This window comes from Lampetra planeri, chromosome 28, assembly GCF_965212315.1.
Source record: "Lampetra planeri chromosome 28, kcLamPlan1.2.h2, whole genome shotgun sequence".
Taxonomy (NCBI): domain Eukaryota; kingdom Metazoa; phylum Chordata; class Hyperoartia; order Petromyzontiformes; family Petromyzontidae; genus Lampetra; species Lampetra planeri.
The window spans coordinates 5606154-5625277 of record NC_136134.1 but is presented as its reverse complement, the minus strand read 5'-3'; the positions used below and the strand labels follow the sequence as shown (position 1 = coordinate 5625277).

Genomic DNA, 19124 nt, shown 5'->3' with positions numbered 1-19124 from the left:
CTTTCCAAATTGCAGGATCCCCTTGAAGACGAGTCTCAATACTGGAGGGTTTTTTTTGCGGGGCCAAAAATGGTATTGGCAAGCAAAAATAATGCATGCGTTATTATTTGAAATTTTTATTAAACAACAATACAAAAGCAGTAACGAACATTTCACATCAAGAGCAGCGAACTGAACACGAATGATTGTCCGCATTTAATTCCAATAAGGCTGCAGCTGAACAATGCATATATAACACTGGTCAACAACAACAACAAAAAATTCTGGCCTGGACTTTTGCAGCTGTTTTAGACTAATTTCAGGGTGCTGATTCCAAATCTGATCTCAGATTTGCTCTATCACATCTCATTTTATGCTATCGGCATACCCCATTTTCATTGATTTTACCCGAAATTAACTCCGTCACTTATGATTGCAAGTTGTTGCGAGTCAGTGACTGCTTTAGTGTTAAAATATGGTGCTGTATTTTTAGGATAGTGTGTTTATAATATCATTTTATGTAGATATCCACATTCATTTAATATTTTTCTTCTGCAGTTTTTATTGAAAATGCAATATTTGATATCTCAAAAACCTGATGTGATAGACAAAAACTGATGCCAGATTTGGAATCAGCACCCCAAAATTACCTTAAAATCGTTGAAATACCTTATGCCAGAAAAAGTGTATTGACCAGTGTAATCACCGAAACTTACGTCCTCATTAATCAGGAACAAAAAAAAATGTAAACAAATTAAGCATGGCTCCCTTACTCAGTTGCACCAGGCACTTATCACAGCATGAACGTTCACAAGAGGATAATAAAATACGAGGCTATAGAACAGAAAGACACATCGGGGCACCCAACGTAGAAATCGTACATCGGAAGGTATGGGAAGGCTCTCCTGCCCCCAAGTGCGCTAAGTAAGGTGGTGCTTGTCCGAGTGGTTAAAAAGAATGGCTCGGCGCAATGCAAGTGTGTTTCATGCATGGACAAAATTACAACCAGTAACACAACACGAATTCACTTTCTTGAAGTTATCTTACAAAGACACCTTTACAATTTGTGTCCCGCTCAGTTTCACATCGCCAATAATTGCTGCAACGAACTGAACCTGGCACAGAGTGGTAATACCCAAACATGCACACATGCATCGACTCTGCCCCCATAACCATGCAATCATTTTGCGGCAGGTTAAAGGGAACAATGGAAAGCTTGTTCAAACTCCATTTCGCTCGCCGCACCCCAGCCCACGTTAACAGTTTTGCCTTTCATGGTTTGCGCACAAGGTGTGAACACTTGATTTGCAAGTGGTTGCGGAAGGCAGGCGTGACCACGAAAAAGCGGTCCAGCGAGGATTGGAGTTGAGACATCCCTGGCGTGATCAGGCAAAGGGAACCCCCCCTGTAAAAAGTAGAACTCAAGGGTCCAGTAGAACAGGAAAAACAGTCAAGGTTTCCAAAAAAAAACCCAACGATTCATGGAGGCAGTCAAAACGACCTTTTAAACAGTACTCCAGTAACATGCTAAGCCCCATAGCACCAAACCGTGCTACAATCAAATTATAGTTTAAGCTTATAGTTCCGTTACGTAAGCATTGGTTGTGAACTAAAAAAAAGCATACTTACAAAAACAAATTAAGTTAATTTTGTACAAATATTTTCTGACGAATGTAAAAAATGCATCCTAAAATGCAATTGTTCCTGCCAAGCTGGAAGTAAATAAAATACAAAAAATAGACTATCTTTCTAACAAGCATACAATAAAGTTAAAACAAATAATTATCTTTAAACCAATGCTAAATATCGAACTACTTCGGCAAGAATATATTTATTCGTTTAACAGATGCATAGGCATTTCATGGAATGCTAAACACAAAACACTTCATCCAGAGACCCAAAGCTCTCAGATTCTGTTTTACTATCCGCCCGGCTAAAAGCAAATGTCCCCACTTCATCAGTACCCAACACATTGGAAGACACAACTCTGTTAATTTAAACCCACCGCCTAAATCTAATTGTAAGCCCGAGTGCAAGTTTTTAGAGCAACTCACTGCTAATTTATGTTTTTTGTCACTGTGATGAAGCTAATATTTTGCCCTTTGCTTTAGCAATGGTTATGGTGTCTTGCTGGTATTCTGTCCAAGCCTTAAAGCTAAAATTGCAAACTGTTCTATGAAACCCAGCCAGTGAAGTTTGTACCACCCAAAGACCAAATCGCCAAAAATGTGCCCAATCTCGTCAGATCTCAGAAACTAAACAGGTTTGATGCTGGATAGGCTTTGGATGGGCAACCACCTTGCATTCAAGGTGTTATAGGCTGCTGCGGAGCTGAATAATCGCCAGACGGCAGCGCAGCATAAATGAGTGTTGGATTGTATCCGCATACACCCCTCGTCTTCATCCGCCTGAGGTATGCTGAATTAACCCCAACAACCCGCATAGCATGGGAAGGCCACCATCCAGCAGTGGATTGACTAAATGTATGTGCACACGTTTTGTATTGGTTAGGGTACTGTGTGCCATAGTGCAGTTCATTCAAGTTGGTCCCCCACCTTTATAAAAAAAAAGTTAAATAGCTCACCGAGATTGTGCTGCTGTTGCTGCGCATGTATTCGAAATACTGTTTTGTCAACGGAATAGAAACATTTTTTCACACAGTCTCCCTCCACAATCCAAAAATGCAGACAAATCGAACACAACACGAATAAACTGGTTGTGAAATATTTTACGTAAAATTCGAACGCGCAACATTTTGCGTCACTCTTATTTGGAAATCGTTTTACGTACATGTAAATGGAAACTGTGCGAAGTTCCTGCACCACGCTCAGAAGGTTGGGTTGAAGTAGAGGCGTTTGCGGAGGGTGTTGAGTGGACTGGAAATCTGTTTGAAGACACCCTTGGCTTGGTACTCATCAGACAGCTTTTCATTCACCTGAAACGAACAAGAAAACAAGACACGATGACGTGCTTCCGCCCGATAAGACAGTTACTCAAAGACAGACGTCGTCATGGGAGGTGCACCCCGATAAATCTTTATGACATTGGGCCAACCTTTGGCCAAGATTAGCCCAATGATTCCAAGCATATGCCATCGTCGGCTCAAATTTGCACGTTTAACGGTGAGGTCCGTTTTGTTACAAGATATATCGTAGACCGATATCATACACCGGTTTCTAGTGGATGTCTTCGTGCCATTTCAGTTTGTCCGTGTGTGTAATGGTGTACCTCGTTCGTCACACAAAGTTCGTGTGATTTACTGCCTCACCAATTCTCAACGTCTTTTTGTTCCAGTACTGTGAATGGTTTTTCATTTTAATGATTGGCCAATTTCCTTCTTGAGTATTTTGCATGTGGGAAGACCTTTGACTAGCCTGAGAAAACCCATCACACATACGATGCGACAACACTTGAAAAATAGGTCCAGCAACCGACTTTGCTGTACTGCCATCTCTTATCCATTGCTCAGCCCAGTGGGTTTGGGAATTATGGATTGCAAGCGTGCGCCACCACGGTCGGTACAGCAACCCATCTTAAATTTCAAGGTGGTAAAGGCGCAGCCATGAAATTTCTTACTCACGACACTGCTGGCTGAAAGGCCTCCACTAGCCCCACGGGAGGGTAATTTGGCCTACTCTTCCACACTGGTCACCGCACGCGACCTGCCGATCGACTAACCGCGGTATGTGCATTTATACTGCTGGACAGAGAGCGTTTAAAATAATGCTGAGCAAATTTACTTATTGTGGTATCCTTACCAGTGTGATCATGGAAATAAGGTCTTCGTTGATTGCGTGCTTCTTAAACACCTCCAGCATCACCTGGATGAACCAGGATCCCTGATTGCGGTCCCTCCACGACACAAACCCTGCAACACATTGACGGTACGGGTTAGCTAAGGTCTCCGATGTTTGTATACTTTTGGCGATCCAGGCCACTCTTGCACATGAGACTATTTAGGTCTCTTGGGTTAGGATTATGTTAAGTTTGACCCAGGTGGTAATAATTATCACATTTAAAGCACTGCTTCTTAAATACCTTACAGTAACGAATATACTTCAAATATCTTCCACAGAAGATTCATGGTCATCATCAGCCATTGTTTATCCACTGCTGGATGAAGGCCTCCCCACACCATCCAATGGTTATATAACCCCCATGACCTGCAGTGTCAAAGCCCTCATCCAACAATGGATTGACACACACAGCCTTAGACATTTACAAGGGAAGGAACATGCCAAGAGTACGTATACCGTGGAGATGGAGCAAAGAAATCAGCTGGTGTGCATATGCCAGGTGGATTGTTACATCGCAAGACCATGACAGATTTCTCAATTGGCTCTATCATGGGTTTGCCAAACGGGGATCCCTCTCCAATTGCCACAGCTGGGTAAATCCATGAGTAATTGGGATGTTTTCTAAATTTTCAGAATGATCCAATACATCAAAAAAATGTGGCCTACAGAAGATGCAAATATTTTATTAGTTCAGAATGATCCAAAAGTATGACGCCAAAATAAATAACGTCACTTCCTTGGATTTACTGACAAAGTTTTGTCATTTGGCATCTAGTGGCATCACTTTTTTGCCAGCACAGGGGACACATTAAAATGTAACAATGTGAAGGATCTGAAAAAAGATCCAAAACTCATCCTTTGAAAATCCGAAATCTGAAAATCCCGAATCCGAAACTCATCCCAGATATATGCACCAACACAGGATGTGGCACGTGGAGACAGCTTGGGAACGGGCCATCATCCAGTAGTGGACTGATCGTGCCTCATGACGACGCCAACGACGCCGGCCGCAACCACGGCGGTTACTCGCGCGGCAGGCAGAAGGCAGCACGCCGTCCGTGCCAAGCACCTGGTAGGGAGGAGTACGCCACAAGCATGTCGCTCATGGATGGCAAGTGTGGGGTGGCGTCCTCCTCTTCCTGGCTCTGGTTGCGCGCCTGCTCAGAGTACACGGGCGACGCGTCCGGCTCGTCGTCCGGCTCGTCGTCCAGCTCCGACGGCATGGCGTCGACAGACGTCGCGTTGCCGTTCACGTGATCCCCATTGTCGCCGCCGTCGCTCTCCTGCGGGCCCCGAGCTCCCCGGTCTTTCTCGTCTGCAGAGGGGAATGAGAGCAACGAAAGCGTTGTTAATTAATACGCGCCTATACGGTGGCGAGATGTTAACTCCCTCTCCTGGTATGCAGGAGGCCGTGGGTTCGATCCCGACCCTGATGCCTGATGTATATTTGGAGTTTGCGTGTTCTCCCCGTGGTCGCGTTAATTTTTCATCAGGTCCTCTAGTTACTCCCTCCAGATTTAGAAAGATGAGTTTAGAGTGTGTGGCTGCTATAAACGTCCGCATAAGCCACTTCGTTGAACTATCATTTATAGTTTTAGCTGCACCCCCCCACCGCCTCCCATGTGATGCAATGAATCGTCAGGGTTTTGGGGATCACAATTAAATTCAAAATTAGATTATTTTGTCTAATTTTTATTACACTGTTTCTCTTTTTTTATTTTCTATCAGTATAACACGTCCGCGTATAAATTGCATGCCTAGCCATTTTTGTTAATTTCAAATTCAATGTGCCCCACCACTTTTGTGGGTCATGGGGTTTATTCAACCATACTTCACCACGCTGGTCAGTATGGGTTGGTGTACTGCAGGACAATAGATCTCGCCGCACTGCTATTCTGCCGACAACGTAGACCCGTAGCAGCAGCAGCCTACAGCACACCTGTCTTATCCACCGTGGCGATGGAGCGGTAACACCTGCTCATGTGCAAGTTCTCGGTGGATTACGAATCGCAAGATCGTGAGATGGTGGAGAGGCTTTCGTCACAGCTTGGGAGGCCTTCATCCAGCAGTGAATTTGATCATGGCCAATGTTTATAAACTGTACGATAGTATCCAAGCAGCTTACCTCCTCCGCAAGCTTGGATGAAGAACAACTTCGGTTTCCCCAGCAGTGAGGGGCAGTCAGTCCCGGAGAAGAAAGACACAATCTCCTCCATGCGCACAAACAGGTCGTCTGTGCCGAAGACAGCCCCCGGGAACCGTCGGTGCTCTATCTGTAGATGTAATATCAAAATCATCATCAGCAGCAGCAGCAGCAATACCAGCATCAGCAACGGCTCCAGCAGCATCCTCATCACCATCACCATTATTATCATCAACAGTAGCACCATCATCATCAGCATCCTCATCATCATTATCATATGTATGAGTTACACATTCTGATTGTAATTATCCTTATGAAAGATGTCCATGTATTTAGATCATAGATATGGATTCACATTGCGTTATATTGTAATGCTGCACTTTAGATTGTTCTATATTTTCTTGCAAAGTGTAAATAAAAAAATTAATAAAACCCTTTCACCAAACAGTTTTCACGACTACATAATTCTATTCTAAACATCCAGACTTTGCAGCATGTGAACAAAATTCACCGTGCGCACAATTTTCGATCGTATGATTTTGCTGCACCGCACTGAAAGCATCCCGCACTGTTTGCAATTAACCTGCGGCAACCCAGCGGAATGTCTAACAAGAGCGTTCTTGCTTACACAAATGCTGCTGACAAATACTTGTCCAGATTCGGGCCTAGCCTCATGGAACATATGCTCATTTGTGCACGATGAAATTAGCCCTTAAATGTTTATCATGTTATTGCATAATTGTACAAAAATTCGACTTTGTACTGCATCAGTGAATTGCTGTAGCAGTCTTAATTAAACAAGCAAAGGAGACTGTTAACTTGATTAAATAATATCAGGTCTACGAGCATGTTTTGCCGATTCATGTTTCCCGATAATTTTAGTTTGTTATTAAAACGAGGCAACCTGGCAGTTGTTTCAATTTCACAGGGGCTCATCAGAAAATTGTTACCCACGGTAAGGTGTATTTATCTCAGGTGTGTTTAAAGTTCAGAGTATTTTGCTGCAAAAATGCGTCTGGGGCGTTCACTCATTTGCCATTTTCAGCCGTGAGCCAGTGCGAGAAAATCCACATTCCTGTAGTTAGTAGGGAGAGGCTAACCAAAGAAGCAAGAAATGCTGACTTCACACAAAGCGATATGCATTTCTCTATGCAGTATTTAAGGGGACGGGGTAGTATTACCAATTGCAGTTAACAGCATCGAAGTTCTTGACATTTGTTTCGGCAGAAAATAATGTCGTTATCAAGAGTGGACTGTTCAGCTCGAAATTATGTATAATTTACGTCCCTTTGGCAATCTACAGCCGTTCGTGTAATGGACAGGGGAGGGAGCTCTCCATTAGGGCTGAACGACTTCGGGAAAATATCTAATTGCGATTTTTCTTACAAATATTGCGATTTGATTTGAGATTACATTTTTTTAAGTCAAGCTTCAGTTCAATATTCACTGTGCAATAGATTTAAAACGTGATGGAGCATTAGCACATGATACCATGAAAATATGAACTGCTCTATATATTCTAATGCAAGGATGAGAACTTAAAAGATATTAATTGCTTCCAATGTATTTATTTAATTGTTTTAATTGAAATAGAGCAATCCAACATAGAACAATTGTTAAGTTAAATAAATAAAGTTATAATAATAAATAATAAAACAATTCCAATAAGAAAGTTATAGGACTTTTCAAATCACAAAAAATTGCGATTTCGATTAGAAATCGATTAATCGTTCAGCCCTACTCTCCATTGTAGTGTTTGTTGTGGGAGTTGTTAGACCATATTTATCCACACTGGTTAGTGTGCAAGTTAGCAAACTTAAAGAGAGGGGGGAAGACTGCTCCAGATACAACATGGCACGAATATCAACTGTGCCTGTGAAACGGGCTCGTGTTGCTGAGCTCATTAGCGCAGTGCGTGAACAACTGCACCATCGCTCCCCGCCACCACGCATTATATAACAATAGCCAAGCATGTAATGTGCAAGCACACATTTAATATACACTTTACATATTGAATTATCTTTTGCCAACCATCGAATTCTTTGAAATGTACGTTCCTGGAACAATTAACAATGCGACTACACACACGTGACACAAATGCATACAATGCACGCGGCCGCTGTTTAGTTTGAGGCTGGTTGCTGGACTTTGCCTGTTGAACAGGCTGTTTGTTGAACAGGCTGCTTGTTGAACAGGTTCTTACACCTAGATTTGAAGCTTTCGTGACTGCAAGGATTCATATTCTTAGTTCTTTCGGTAAAGTCACGTAGGTAAAAAATCTGGCTGTGACGGTCCCACCTGATGACGGAGACTTGTGTTGCCTCCGAATCGTCGTGATTTTTATTTTATTTTTATTAATTTTAATTAAATTTTTTTACCTACGTGACTTTACCGAAAGAACTAAGAATAAGGTTCTTACACCATCAACTGCAGGTCCTCAACTACCGCTCACAAACCGATTCGCGCGCGTGATGGCCGCACCTCTCGTCCGTGCGACATGATAACAACGACGCAGCAGTCCGCTTTCGTGTGGTCATCAGCTGCGAGCGATATGAGGGCGCCCTGCATTTCCTGAAAGCGGAGAGGCAGCGGGTTAGATATGCGTGTAAAAACCCAAGAGCTGGCTTTCATAGGCAAAGTCACTGATTAGCAAACAGACTGGTTAAAAGACTTAGGTTTGTTTGTGAAAGAAAAGTGGCCTTGGACAGGACATGTCGCTTGATGACCGGTGGGCGAGAATAACTAATGAGTAGGATGGCCACGACATCATAAATACAATTAGTTTCATTTAAATAACACACAAACTGTATGGCCATGCTAAACAGTGAACCAGGGTGACAAGTAGTTTGAATAAAATTACTGTTGCCTAGAAGAAAGCTTCCAATCTGTTAGGAGACATACAACCTCCAAGTATGTGAATGCATGCAACCCCAAAGTTCTTGTTAAGTTAAAATCTTATTATGCTAAACTTGAGCTGTGTATGTACGCCCGACTTGTACAATGTGCTAAAACCATTAACACCACCACCACCATTGGAACCTCATTTGCCAGTAGCAAAATATGATGATTGTTTTTTTACCCTTTTATCTGGCAAATGAGGTTCCAATGGTGTAAATGCTTACCCCGAGCTCTCATACTCTGATGGTGCATTGTCTTTGAGTTGTGCGCCTTTTGGCGTCATCTGGTCCAACATCATGTGAGACTAGGCTCTAAGGAAAGCTGTCTCAGGTGTGGACCAATCAATTTCAAGGACAGTTATCAGAGTTGTGTTTTTTGTTTGCATTCCGACTGCAGGTACCACCACCACCAATTAGGGCCCAGTGTACAATGCAGTCCTCCACTCTTGTCCACTCAATCTCTGCCATGAAGAAGGGCCACTGCCCACGTCGTCACCGACTGTACGCGTCTCCTCTTTAGGGCAGTGCAATTGCCGAATGTGTCGCGTTTCTGTGCTGCAGCGTAGGCTCAGCTGAACGTCTGCACCTGGTTTGTCGCGTGTGATGGTCGCTCATTCAGCCGACAGCCACCTCACCTTCTTGGATAGGTTCTCTTTCACGGTGACGTCGAAATGGAAATTGTTCGTGAACATGTCGGTGATCTTTGCACAGTCAATCTCCGAGCCTAAGCGTGGTTGTAACTTCCTGAACTCCATGTTGTTGATTATCAGACATTTCCCACGTGGTGACGTCTTCATTGGATATTCCTGCACACAGTCAGTCAGCAATGCACAGTTTAAATTTCGATTTAAAGCTTTCGTGACTGCAGGGATTCATCTTCTTGGTTCTTTCTGTAAAGTCACGTAGAAGGGAAATAATAAAATAATAAAAATAAAACATAATAAAATACAATTCTTGTCAAGGCGCCCTTCCTCCTCTAACCCAGCTTAAATATACGCTGCCAAGCTTGGTGGTGTTCATTCAGACGCTGTCTTTCCGACAGACCTGTTCTTCACCTGAGGACGGCTGCTTGCGTTGTGGCCGAAACGTCGTGAGAATTGTATTTTATTATGTTTTATTTTTATTATTTTATTATTTCACTTCTACGTGACTTTACCGAAAGAACCAAGAAAATGCACAGTTTGTTGCGCTTTAATGAACTGTTACTCAATGTGTGCCTAACTTGCTTATGTCCACAAAGAAGCAGGCACCCACATCTGAGCCACCCAAATTAAGGATTTAATTGAGCAGAGTTTTGATGTGTCAATTTCCTCTGTACAGCGTCTTTTCATAGGTTTACAATGTGACACGGCTGAGCGGTAGTGCATGCGTCGCTTGTTGCAGGGGTTCGAGCCCAGCTTCCGCCCTGGTTAATACTGCGGGTGTATTTACCAATAAAATGTGCGCTGTGTGCTTCACAGTCGATGTTAAATATCCAGTGCCGTTATTTTAAAATAGGCCATGTGTGCCGGCATCGTGGCGCATATTTCCGAATTACTTAACTGGGAAAAGCCACGTAGAAACATTGCCCCCTATTGCAGACCAAAGCTCACTTGCAGACTGGTGCTACGGAGACCTTGTGCCACACAAGGGACATCTGGCGTCTCCTTAGCTAAACCACAAAAAGGGTGGCTGAGAGGAAATGTTATGCAAGGTGTTTCGAGTTGCGGAGGCATTCAAGTACCCTAGAATGCAAATCCTTAAATGCATCAATAATACAACACCACGTTTGTTTGTAGGCTGGCAATTTATACAAATTGGAGATGTCGACAGGCCCCAAAGAGAACACGGAAATAATTGCAGCTGAAGGCGAATTGAATCGCTAAGTATAAACTGGACAGATATATAAACAAAGAAGTGCTTAATTACAAGGATGAAAAGTGACGCATTACAACGAAGGTGATAGAGGTGGACTTGGATGGGGTGTTTCTTATAACTAGGAGCAGTCTGCAAAAAGATAAGAAAGAGGGGTAGCAGACCTTTGGAGAGCACCTCAGAAAAGTATTAATTTCATGAAGGACACAGAGAAAGAGAGGATATACAGCATTTAAGTAAAAGCACAAGATCCTAGGAAATGGCAGCATGATAGAAAATATATGATTATAACTGGATAACACCACAAGTCTCCCCATTCAAGTTCTGGCCATGCCTTGATTCTGCTTAGCTGTGGACTAAACAAAGGAGACATCTGCGGCTGTACTTTTAATGTGTAACACACTAATCTTTGTTCAGAGGGAGACACTGCAACGTGAGCTGTTAATGGCAAATAAATGCTGCCTTTCTTAGCTTGATAAACATCAGAATGACTCACTCGGTGTTCATCGCGATCGGCTGCTCCTTCATTTTGCTTTAAATCTGTGAACAACAAAGCAATAAACAGGTTTTTTTTTACTGAAATGGCACCATGTGATAGAAAAAATAAATAAATAAACCTGAGTTGAAAGGTGTTTCAACAACTATCAAAGTCTAAAACTAAAGCACGTTTCACAACTTCACAATTTAAAGTTGAGATGATCTTATTCTTAGGTTTTTTCGGTAAAGTCACGTAGGTAAAACATCAAAATTAATTCGGCTGTGACGGTCCCACCTGATGACGGAGACTTGTGTTGCCTCCGAAACGTCGTGATTTTTGTTTTTATTTTATTTTCATTAATTTTGATGTTTTACCTACGTGACTTTACCGAAAAAACCTAAGAATATGATGCCTTGCAGTCACGAAAGCTTCAAATCTAAAATTGAGATGATCTCATGGATGTTTTCCAGAGATGTCATATTGTCTGTTCAAGGACACGACTTTGAAGGTAATGACAGTGCTTCTTAGGAATTACTGTCTGCATGAGTCATAAACTGAAGATAAAATTTAAATATTATACACTTTTATTGTTGAAGGAGAGTAAATAAATACACCTTTATCTTTCCACATAAAAAGTGTTGGCTATTCAGACAAATATTATTTAAAAAAACAGCATTTATTGAAACAAGCAGACACTGGAGCAGTTTAAAACTTCAGGATCTCATCAGAAGCCAAGCTTGTTAAGCAAATGCTGGTGGGTTGCCAGATGTTGTTGGCAATATTGGGCCCTGTCTACAAGATCAATTCCTCTTCATCACAAAAAAGTCATGAAAAAAAACTCATTATGCTTTGTCATGGATCATTTTGGGTAAACATTTTTTATTACATAAACCTACTATGGCTTTTTTAAAACGTAAAGTGCCTATTTTTTCGATAAATTAAAATGGAAAGAACTGACAAGTTGAACTGTGAGTGGGTATGATTAAAATAACAAGTCAATGCCTTGGCTTAGAAAACATCAATTAATTTAGCTCTATGCAATTTACCTACAGGATATAACAATAAAACGTTAGCGAATTTAATTATATTATTATGCACCTCCGATTAGCAGAGTTGGCTACATTCCGTGCGAAAGAGGTTCAACATACATACAAAAGGTAATATTATTAAATCGATGTAAAACACTGAGCATGGGACTGGTCGATCATGAGGAGTTCTATTTAACAAACTTATGAGCCACCTGCCTGGAGGGCAATGATTTATTAACAGGATGCAGTACAGCAAATAGGTTTATGAACTGTCTGTGCAAAGTCTAAGGGTTTACCATATTGCACCTGTTGGATATCTCACGACAGAATACATTCCTCTCAAATCATCACAACTCGGTAAGATTTTGCAGCATCATGAGATGCTCAATGCTTTGTAAATTAAATTAAAATTATATTTAACTAGCTTTACTACCCGGCTTCGCCCGGGGCTTGGATTAACCACGCCCGGCCGCCTTTGTCTCCCCAGTGGCGATGTTCACACACCACAGCAGTTACTCGTTTGAGGCTGAGTCGACCTAGGGGAGGCCCAGGAGCGGTTAAAATAATCGTCACTGGTGGTGGCCGTGAGCGCACTAACCACTACACTACAATGCGTTACGCTTCCACGTGCGCGGGCCACGTGACAGATGTGACGTCACAGCACACTTGCCGTGCAAAAAATATATGCATTATTGAGCTCCCCCCCCCCCAAAAACTAAAACAAAAGTGTATTTTTATAATGTTTGCATGGTGTACAGTCTGGAAAGTACCCACATGGCAAATTTCAAGTTTGTTGCATGTCGGGAAGTACGCTAAACATTTTGAACAGACACACATAATCACAACTTTGCCTTTTATATTCATGGAGATTTTCATTCTTTGACAAATTGCAATTCCTAGACAAGCACATTAGCATGGCCGGCTATGTACGATGTGAAAGAAGTTCAACATATATACATAAAAGCACGTACGGTTTAAACTCCTGTTACGTGTGGGCCCCATAACACGCAACTCATTATCAACGGCACCAATCGATCTGCAAATATCCTATTATCCAGAGATAGCTTCTTCCCATTGAAAGAATATCTGCAGACATGTAGTCAGGAGCAGTCTTCAGGGAACTACTCCATAAAGGTGTCCCAAGCTTTTCTCACAAGTCCTTTTACCCTTTTTCCTGAAATTCTCGACCCTTCTTCCCACCTCATCTGTCCCACACCAATCCCCAAATCAATTCCCATGCCAATCTAAGACGAGTGCTTCAGAACCGTCCAATCGGACTGTGCTCGACACACCAGTGGTCCATGTGACGGCTCGTGAATGGGCAGGCGGGTTTAACGACACATTCATATTTACGCGATCTAACCCAAAAAAAAACTGTATCATGGATTTAATTTCCTCGTCGTACACACAACCGCCACGTGTCATGTTTGTGTGCGTACCTGAAATGAAATCCGGAGCACCGCCCGGCACATTCTGAGGCTCGATGGGCAAGATAGGCAAGCTGCGCCTGCGAGCGTCGATTTTGTCGGAGGCGAGTTCCTCGCGTATGATCTCGGCGAGGTGCGACTGATTGCTGTCGTACAGGGCCTCAATGAAGATGGGCAGAGCGCGGCTGCCTCTCTTCTCCAGCTCCATCAGCATTTTGCTTGCACGCTCCCGCCGAGTGCCGGAATTCTGATAGCACACGCGGCAGGTGGAAATGGTTGGGTTGTTTTTTTTCTCTCAACCACGCGATCCGAGCACAGGCCGACAAACAGTCCCAAACCGCCAAGCGCCCAGCGACAAATAACACCATTGATGAAAGGGTAATAGATAAGAATGAGTGCCTCTCTTGACTTGAGCAGGGTTGGAATAACTGGGGAAAAGAGACAATGGGATGGAAATTCCAAAATCTAGTGGCAAAACGGAAGATGCAGGAAGAGAAGTGTTTTAACCGGCAGCTGTGGGAGGTTAATTGTTGTTCTCATTACGGTTACTGAGCACAGACCCACAGGCCAAAAATGCGACAGCACCACTGAGGGGTAATACTCACAAGTTTGCATGTTTCTTCAAGAGTATGGTTATTGGAATTTGATCAATTGTGACAATATATCAAATCAACATGCTAACTGGATACATATGGTTATTGGAATTTTATCAATTGTGACAATATATCAAATCAACATGCTGACTGGATACAATCGATAAGATAAATTAGCTTCATATAAAACCAGGTAAGAGCCCCTTTCAGACAACATGTCTATTTTTCAACATAAACAAGTAAATCAAGTGATATAATGTACAGTCTCACTGCCACAACCACCACCAACCCAAATCGCTTAAAACATGTACAGCAAAGCAGCAAATGCATTGCAACTGGATAATCAATGGTTGAAACGGGCTGCAAAATATGCGATGGGGTGAGTCAATGTCAATCCGTGTTGTGCATCAAGGATGTCCTTACATTTATTTCTTCGATCATGTCGTCGGAGAAGATATCGTTTGCCACCAAGTAGTCGTACAGCGCCTTGGGGTCGAGATCTTTCACCAAAGTCACTCTCAAGCGCCGAAGTTTCAGTCTGTGCTGCTCATCCATTATGCCTGCCACAGGGATTTGTAGTCCTTCGAACGATCCTGTTAGAAGGAAAAGGCCAAGGACTGAGCACTAGAAAGCATACAAGCACTTATGTAATAAGGCAAAACATTTCAAAAGACAAAGCCATGTTTGTACCAGAGGTCGCAAACGGGTACCCGATACCCGTACCCTACCCGATACCTGGCTACCCGTACCCAGCCGGGTACGGGTACCCGTTTGCGACCCTGGTGCGGCCGAGTACGGGTACAGGTAGACCATGAGTCACTGGTGAGTAACTGTTTGTCACTCATTTCCCAACGTCTTGTTTCTTCTCGCAATTCAAGTTCCTAGAATCAACCCACCCGCGCCTGCAACATGGCTTCATCCCAGAGGTCGCAATCAGGTACCCGATACCCGTACCCTACCCGTACCCGGCTGGGTATGGGTAGGGTACGGGTACGGCCGGGTACGGGTACGGGTACCCGTTTGCGACCCTGGTGCGACCGGGCACGGGTAAGGAATCAAAACCCGTTTGCGACCTCTGGTTTGTACCATTCAACTCTTCATGTTCAACAGTCTATACGTATGTACTTGGAGGTGGCCAGGATATTACAGTGCTGATATGGATTCATGAAACTATCTATGTGGAGTGTTACTCTCTCGTACACATGGTGGATTTTCAGTACCCCCCCCCCCCACGTTCTAAAGACTCATTCATGGAATTAACCAAAATCCCATACGTAGGATGACCCTCCTGAGTCTTGAGATTCAGCAATGCTTTCCTGGCGAAATGAGGGACGTTATTTAATCATATTGAGAAAGTTGCGCATTTAAATCCCAGTCAGGAGTCAAATCCGCCCATTATTATCATCATGCATTCATAGATAACTAAGTGAGAACTGTACTGCTTTGCGATAAGACAGCAGTGGTTGTCCTCTCGAGAAAGTGTGGAATTATCAAAGGTGGGTCAACAAGACTAAATGACAGGAGAACCACGTAGTTTAAGCATGCTGACACTTTGAGTCAAGATTTTAAATTATGACTAGTCGAGTGAGGATCTATATTGGGGAGTTAAGCGATTGCCAAATTGTCTAGTATTTGACTAAGCTAGACACGAATAGGAACCGGTATTTCTTCTGGACAAGTGCCTAATTCAAGTAAAGGTCGTTTTAACAGCACCCCTGAAACAGCATGCTTAACACATTCCAGCAGAACAGTTCCTAGTGCCACCAGTAAAACACAGCATGAAATCCAGATCATGGTCCTTTGTTCAGTAGTTTGAAGCTGATGATGTTGAGCTAACAGTACGCAATAAACCACGTGTTGAATATTTACACTGCGAACTACATGCTAAATGTGTTGCAGAAATGCACGTGCTGCTATTTATATCTGAATAATAAACACACGAGTAAAGGTGCATCCCTGCATTTGCTCAGCCCACTGTTTGGCAGAAGGGCCTTCACCAAAGGGAGCTCTAGAGAGGGCCCCTATAGAGGGTATTTTGGTCTACTCTTCCACACTGGCCAGACGTCCCAGAAACGGTGGAAGCATCAAGACGTTACCCCACCACACACGACCTGCCGATCCATTGTGGTGCACCGATTTATACTGCTGGGTTGACAAGAGGCTGGAGAATCTAAGAAAGTTGCCCCATTATTTCAACTGCATCCCTTATCAGGAGGTAAGTGGTAAAATCGAAGCACGGTACTGTATTCTGATTCACAAATCATAATGCTATAAATGTATACATTATAATTCAAAATTTTTTTTTTACCCATATCGTATGAGGCCAGGACAATGTTTACACTTTGCAGGATGGCGTCACGCTTACCATCCACCGTCAATAATAATTTGAAATATCTCTCAAGCTGTGACCAGTTTTCGAACTTCAGGTACAGTACATGCCTTGACGTGCCCCAAACATGCCCCAAACATGCCCCCATTCGTTCCAATTGCGTCACCCGCTGCTCAAAGGTCAGACAACAGAAGGTGCATCTGGGCATATTCAAAAAAAGCACGCATGGGGAATTCCCCACGTGTGTCTCTTTAAAAAAACACAAAACCTCTTGTATTGTATAACCAATAGATGTCATTTGTCTGAGATGCGATTATTCGCTCCTGCTCTGTAACTTGATACATTGTCGCGATTAACGGTGGCTTTGTGAATCCCATAAACATTGTTTTTCTTACAGTGGCAATGTAGCGGCCACTTGCAGCTGCAGTGGGGGAGGAGGGGGTGGTCACATTAACGAAAGCAATGATTAAAGTACTGGAATTGCCAAAAAAACATCCGAAAAACTAGCAGGACCCTTCTGAAAAATACCGACGTTCAGATCGTCTTCCTGGGTCAACAAAGGGCACTGCATGAATTCGCCTGTGTTCAATACGAGGATATTTCCTCGTCTGTGCTGTAGCTTTGCCAGTATGCCTTCAGGCGTTTGCGTCACTTTAGCCCTAACAACAACAAAGCGTTGACAGTATTAACACTGTACATGTTGCAAGCTACTCGCGGGCGACTGCTCCGACACATTTGTTGTTGATGCGCACACGGTCCTGGTCCTGTGGTTGTCAATCCACTGCTGGATAACGGGCCCCTCCTACTCACAAGTCGGTCACGGAAGATGTTTGACCATACTTCACCACGGTGGTTCTGGTTAGGGAGGCGAAGGAGGAAGGGTGGGTGGGTGGGGGGAGATCGGTTCAAATATCACTCGCCACTGATGTTACCCGTGACCGGGAATGGAACCCAGGTGGCAGGGGGCATTTACAGCATAACGCGCTAACCACTGCGCCACCGCTCCAATGACTTCTTCGATGTTGAATTTCGACCATTCTCACCCCACCGCCACCGTCTCTTCTCACCATAACGCCTCCAACTTGCCCACGTCCATTGATCAATACGTTCCACGATCGATCCATTGCTAGATGCAGGCTTTTTCCTATCGCCGTGGCTATAATCGACTGCCTTTGTTGCTGTTGTGAACGCGGCCTCTGCTGACAAAGCTTCAACACCGGCATCCAACGTCGTGCACGATAGGCGAGGAGTTGGCGGTGTTTGTTTGTGTGTCGTGAGCGGCGCTCAAGGAGAATGTCACGTTTAGTGGCGGAGTTGTGGGAGTTTAATGACAAAAGAGGCGACGAACGCTGCTGTAGCCGCTACGATGTAATCCAACACCCGCCACACAGTACGATACCATCGCTGTGTGTGTGTGTAACACAACGGGTATGAGGCGAGTAGCAGAGCGGCGTAGCAACTTCTTGGTTCGACGTTAAAAACACGGATGTGGTGTTTGGTTGTTTTGCCCGCTCAGCACTAAACGAGAACAGCTACGAAGTCAAAGTACAACGCGGGCCGCGAGCGAAACGATCGATGATTTTACTTTAACATCACACATACACACACACGTGCTAATGTGCTTACTTGGTGGTCAACGTGTCCGGTAGCACAGACGACGACGACGATGATGATGAAGGAGGATGATGAGGAGGAGGAGTGGTTGTTGCGAAGATGCTTCAGCCTCTCGGTGTCGCGACTGACTGTGGCCGGGTTCTCAGCTGCGACTGCCGGGAATCAACAACCGTGACGTCACCACTCCCCCCACCCTCCACCAGCACAGCTGGGGGTGAGGGGGGTAGGGGTGGATTCCGAATGTTGATGATAATGTTTATTTAATATTTATTTAATATTTGTTTGGTATAATTTAGTAATATTTATTTGATATTTGTTTAATATTTAATTGTGATTTGTTTGATATTATTTATTTAATATTTATTTGATATTTATTTGTTAATATTCATTTAATATTTTTTTTTATATTTGTTTGATAATATTTATTTCATATTAGTTTGGTATAATTTTTGAATATTTGTTTAATATTTATTTGTGATTTGTTTGATAATATTTATTTAATATTTTTTTGATATTTATTTGGTAATATTTATTTAATATTTATTTGATATTTGTTTGATAATATTTATTTAATATTTATTTGGTATTATTTGTTAAATATTTATTGAATGTTTATTTGATATTTGTTTAATAGTTATTTGATAATATTTCTTTAATATTTATTTAAAACTTATTTCATATTTATTAAATAATTATTTACTATTTATTTGATATTTATGTGACAATATTTATTTGATATTTATTTGATATTTGTTTGATAATATTTATTTGATATTTGTTTGATACTATTTATTTAATATTTGTTTGATTATACTTTTTTATATTTATGTGATAATATTGATTTTATAATATTTGTTTTATATTTGTTTGATAATATTTATTTTCTATTTATTTTCTATTTATTTGATAATATTTATTTATACCACGGGAGGAATCCGATGCGCTATAAAGCGCTTTATTTTTTTTTTACAAATGTCAAAGAACG

At 42.5% G+C, this 19124-nt stretch overlaps 1 protein-coding gene across 2 annotated transcripts; it reads right to left on the bottom strand.

The window, feature by feature from the left end:
• Positions 1-100: 100 nt before the first annotated feature.
• On the bottom strand, positions 101-18288 carry CASP9 (caspase 9). 2 transcript variants are annotated; one of them, XM_078607742.1, is made up of 10 exons: positions 18136-18288; positions 14620-14789; positions 13616-13850; positions 11167-11210; positions 9452-9622; positions 8401-8490; positions 5902-6049; positions 4846-5091; positions 3738-3847; positions 101-2914 (listed from the first exon to the last, which is right to left on the bottom strand). In XM_078607742.1, the coding sequence occupies exons 2-10, from the start codon at positions 14749-14751 to the stop codon at positions 2807-2809; spliced, it is 1284 nt and encodes a 427-aa protein (XP_078463868.1). In that variant the 5' UTR covers positions 14752-14789; positions 18136-18288; the 3' UTR covers positions 101-2806. The 2 variants fall into 2 exon arrangements, with proteins under 2 accessions (XP_078463868.1, XP_078463867.1); XM_078607741.1 differs by having other exon boundaries at positions 18152-18287.
• Between the last annotated feature and the right edge of the window lie 836 nt (positions 18289-19124).

Coding starts and splice junctions, on each gene's coding strand:
- CASP9 (XM_078607742.1), bottom strand. CDS start 14,751: ATGGATGAGCAGCACAGACTGAAACTTCGGCGCTTGAGAGTGACTTTG. Junction 8,491..9,451: donor AAGAGAACCTATCCAAGAAG/GTGAGGTGGCTG, acceptor CTCCGCTTTCAG/GAAATGCAGGGCGCCCTCAT. Junction 2,915..3,737: donor TTATTTCCATGATCACACTG/GTAAGGATACCA, acceptor TGTTCGTTTCAG/GTGAATGAAAAGCTGTCTGA.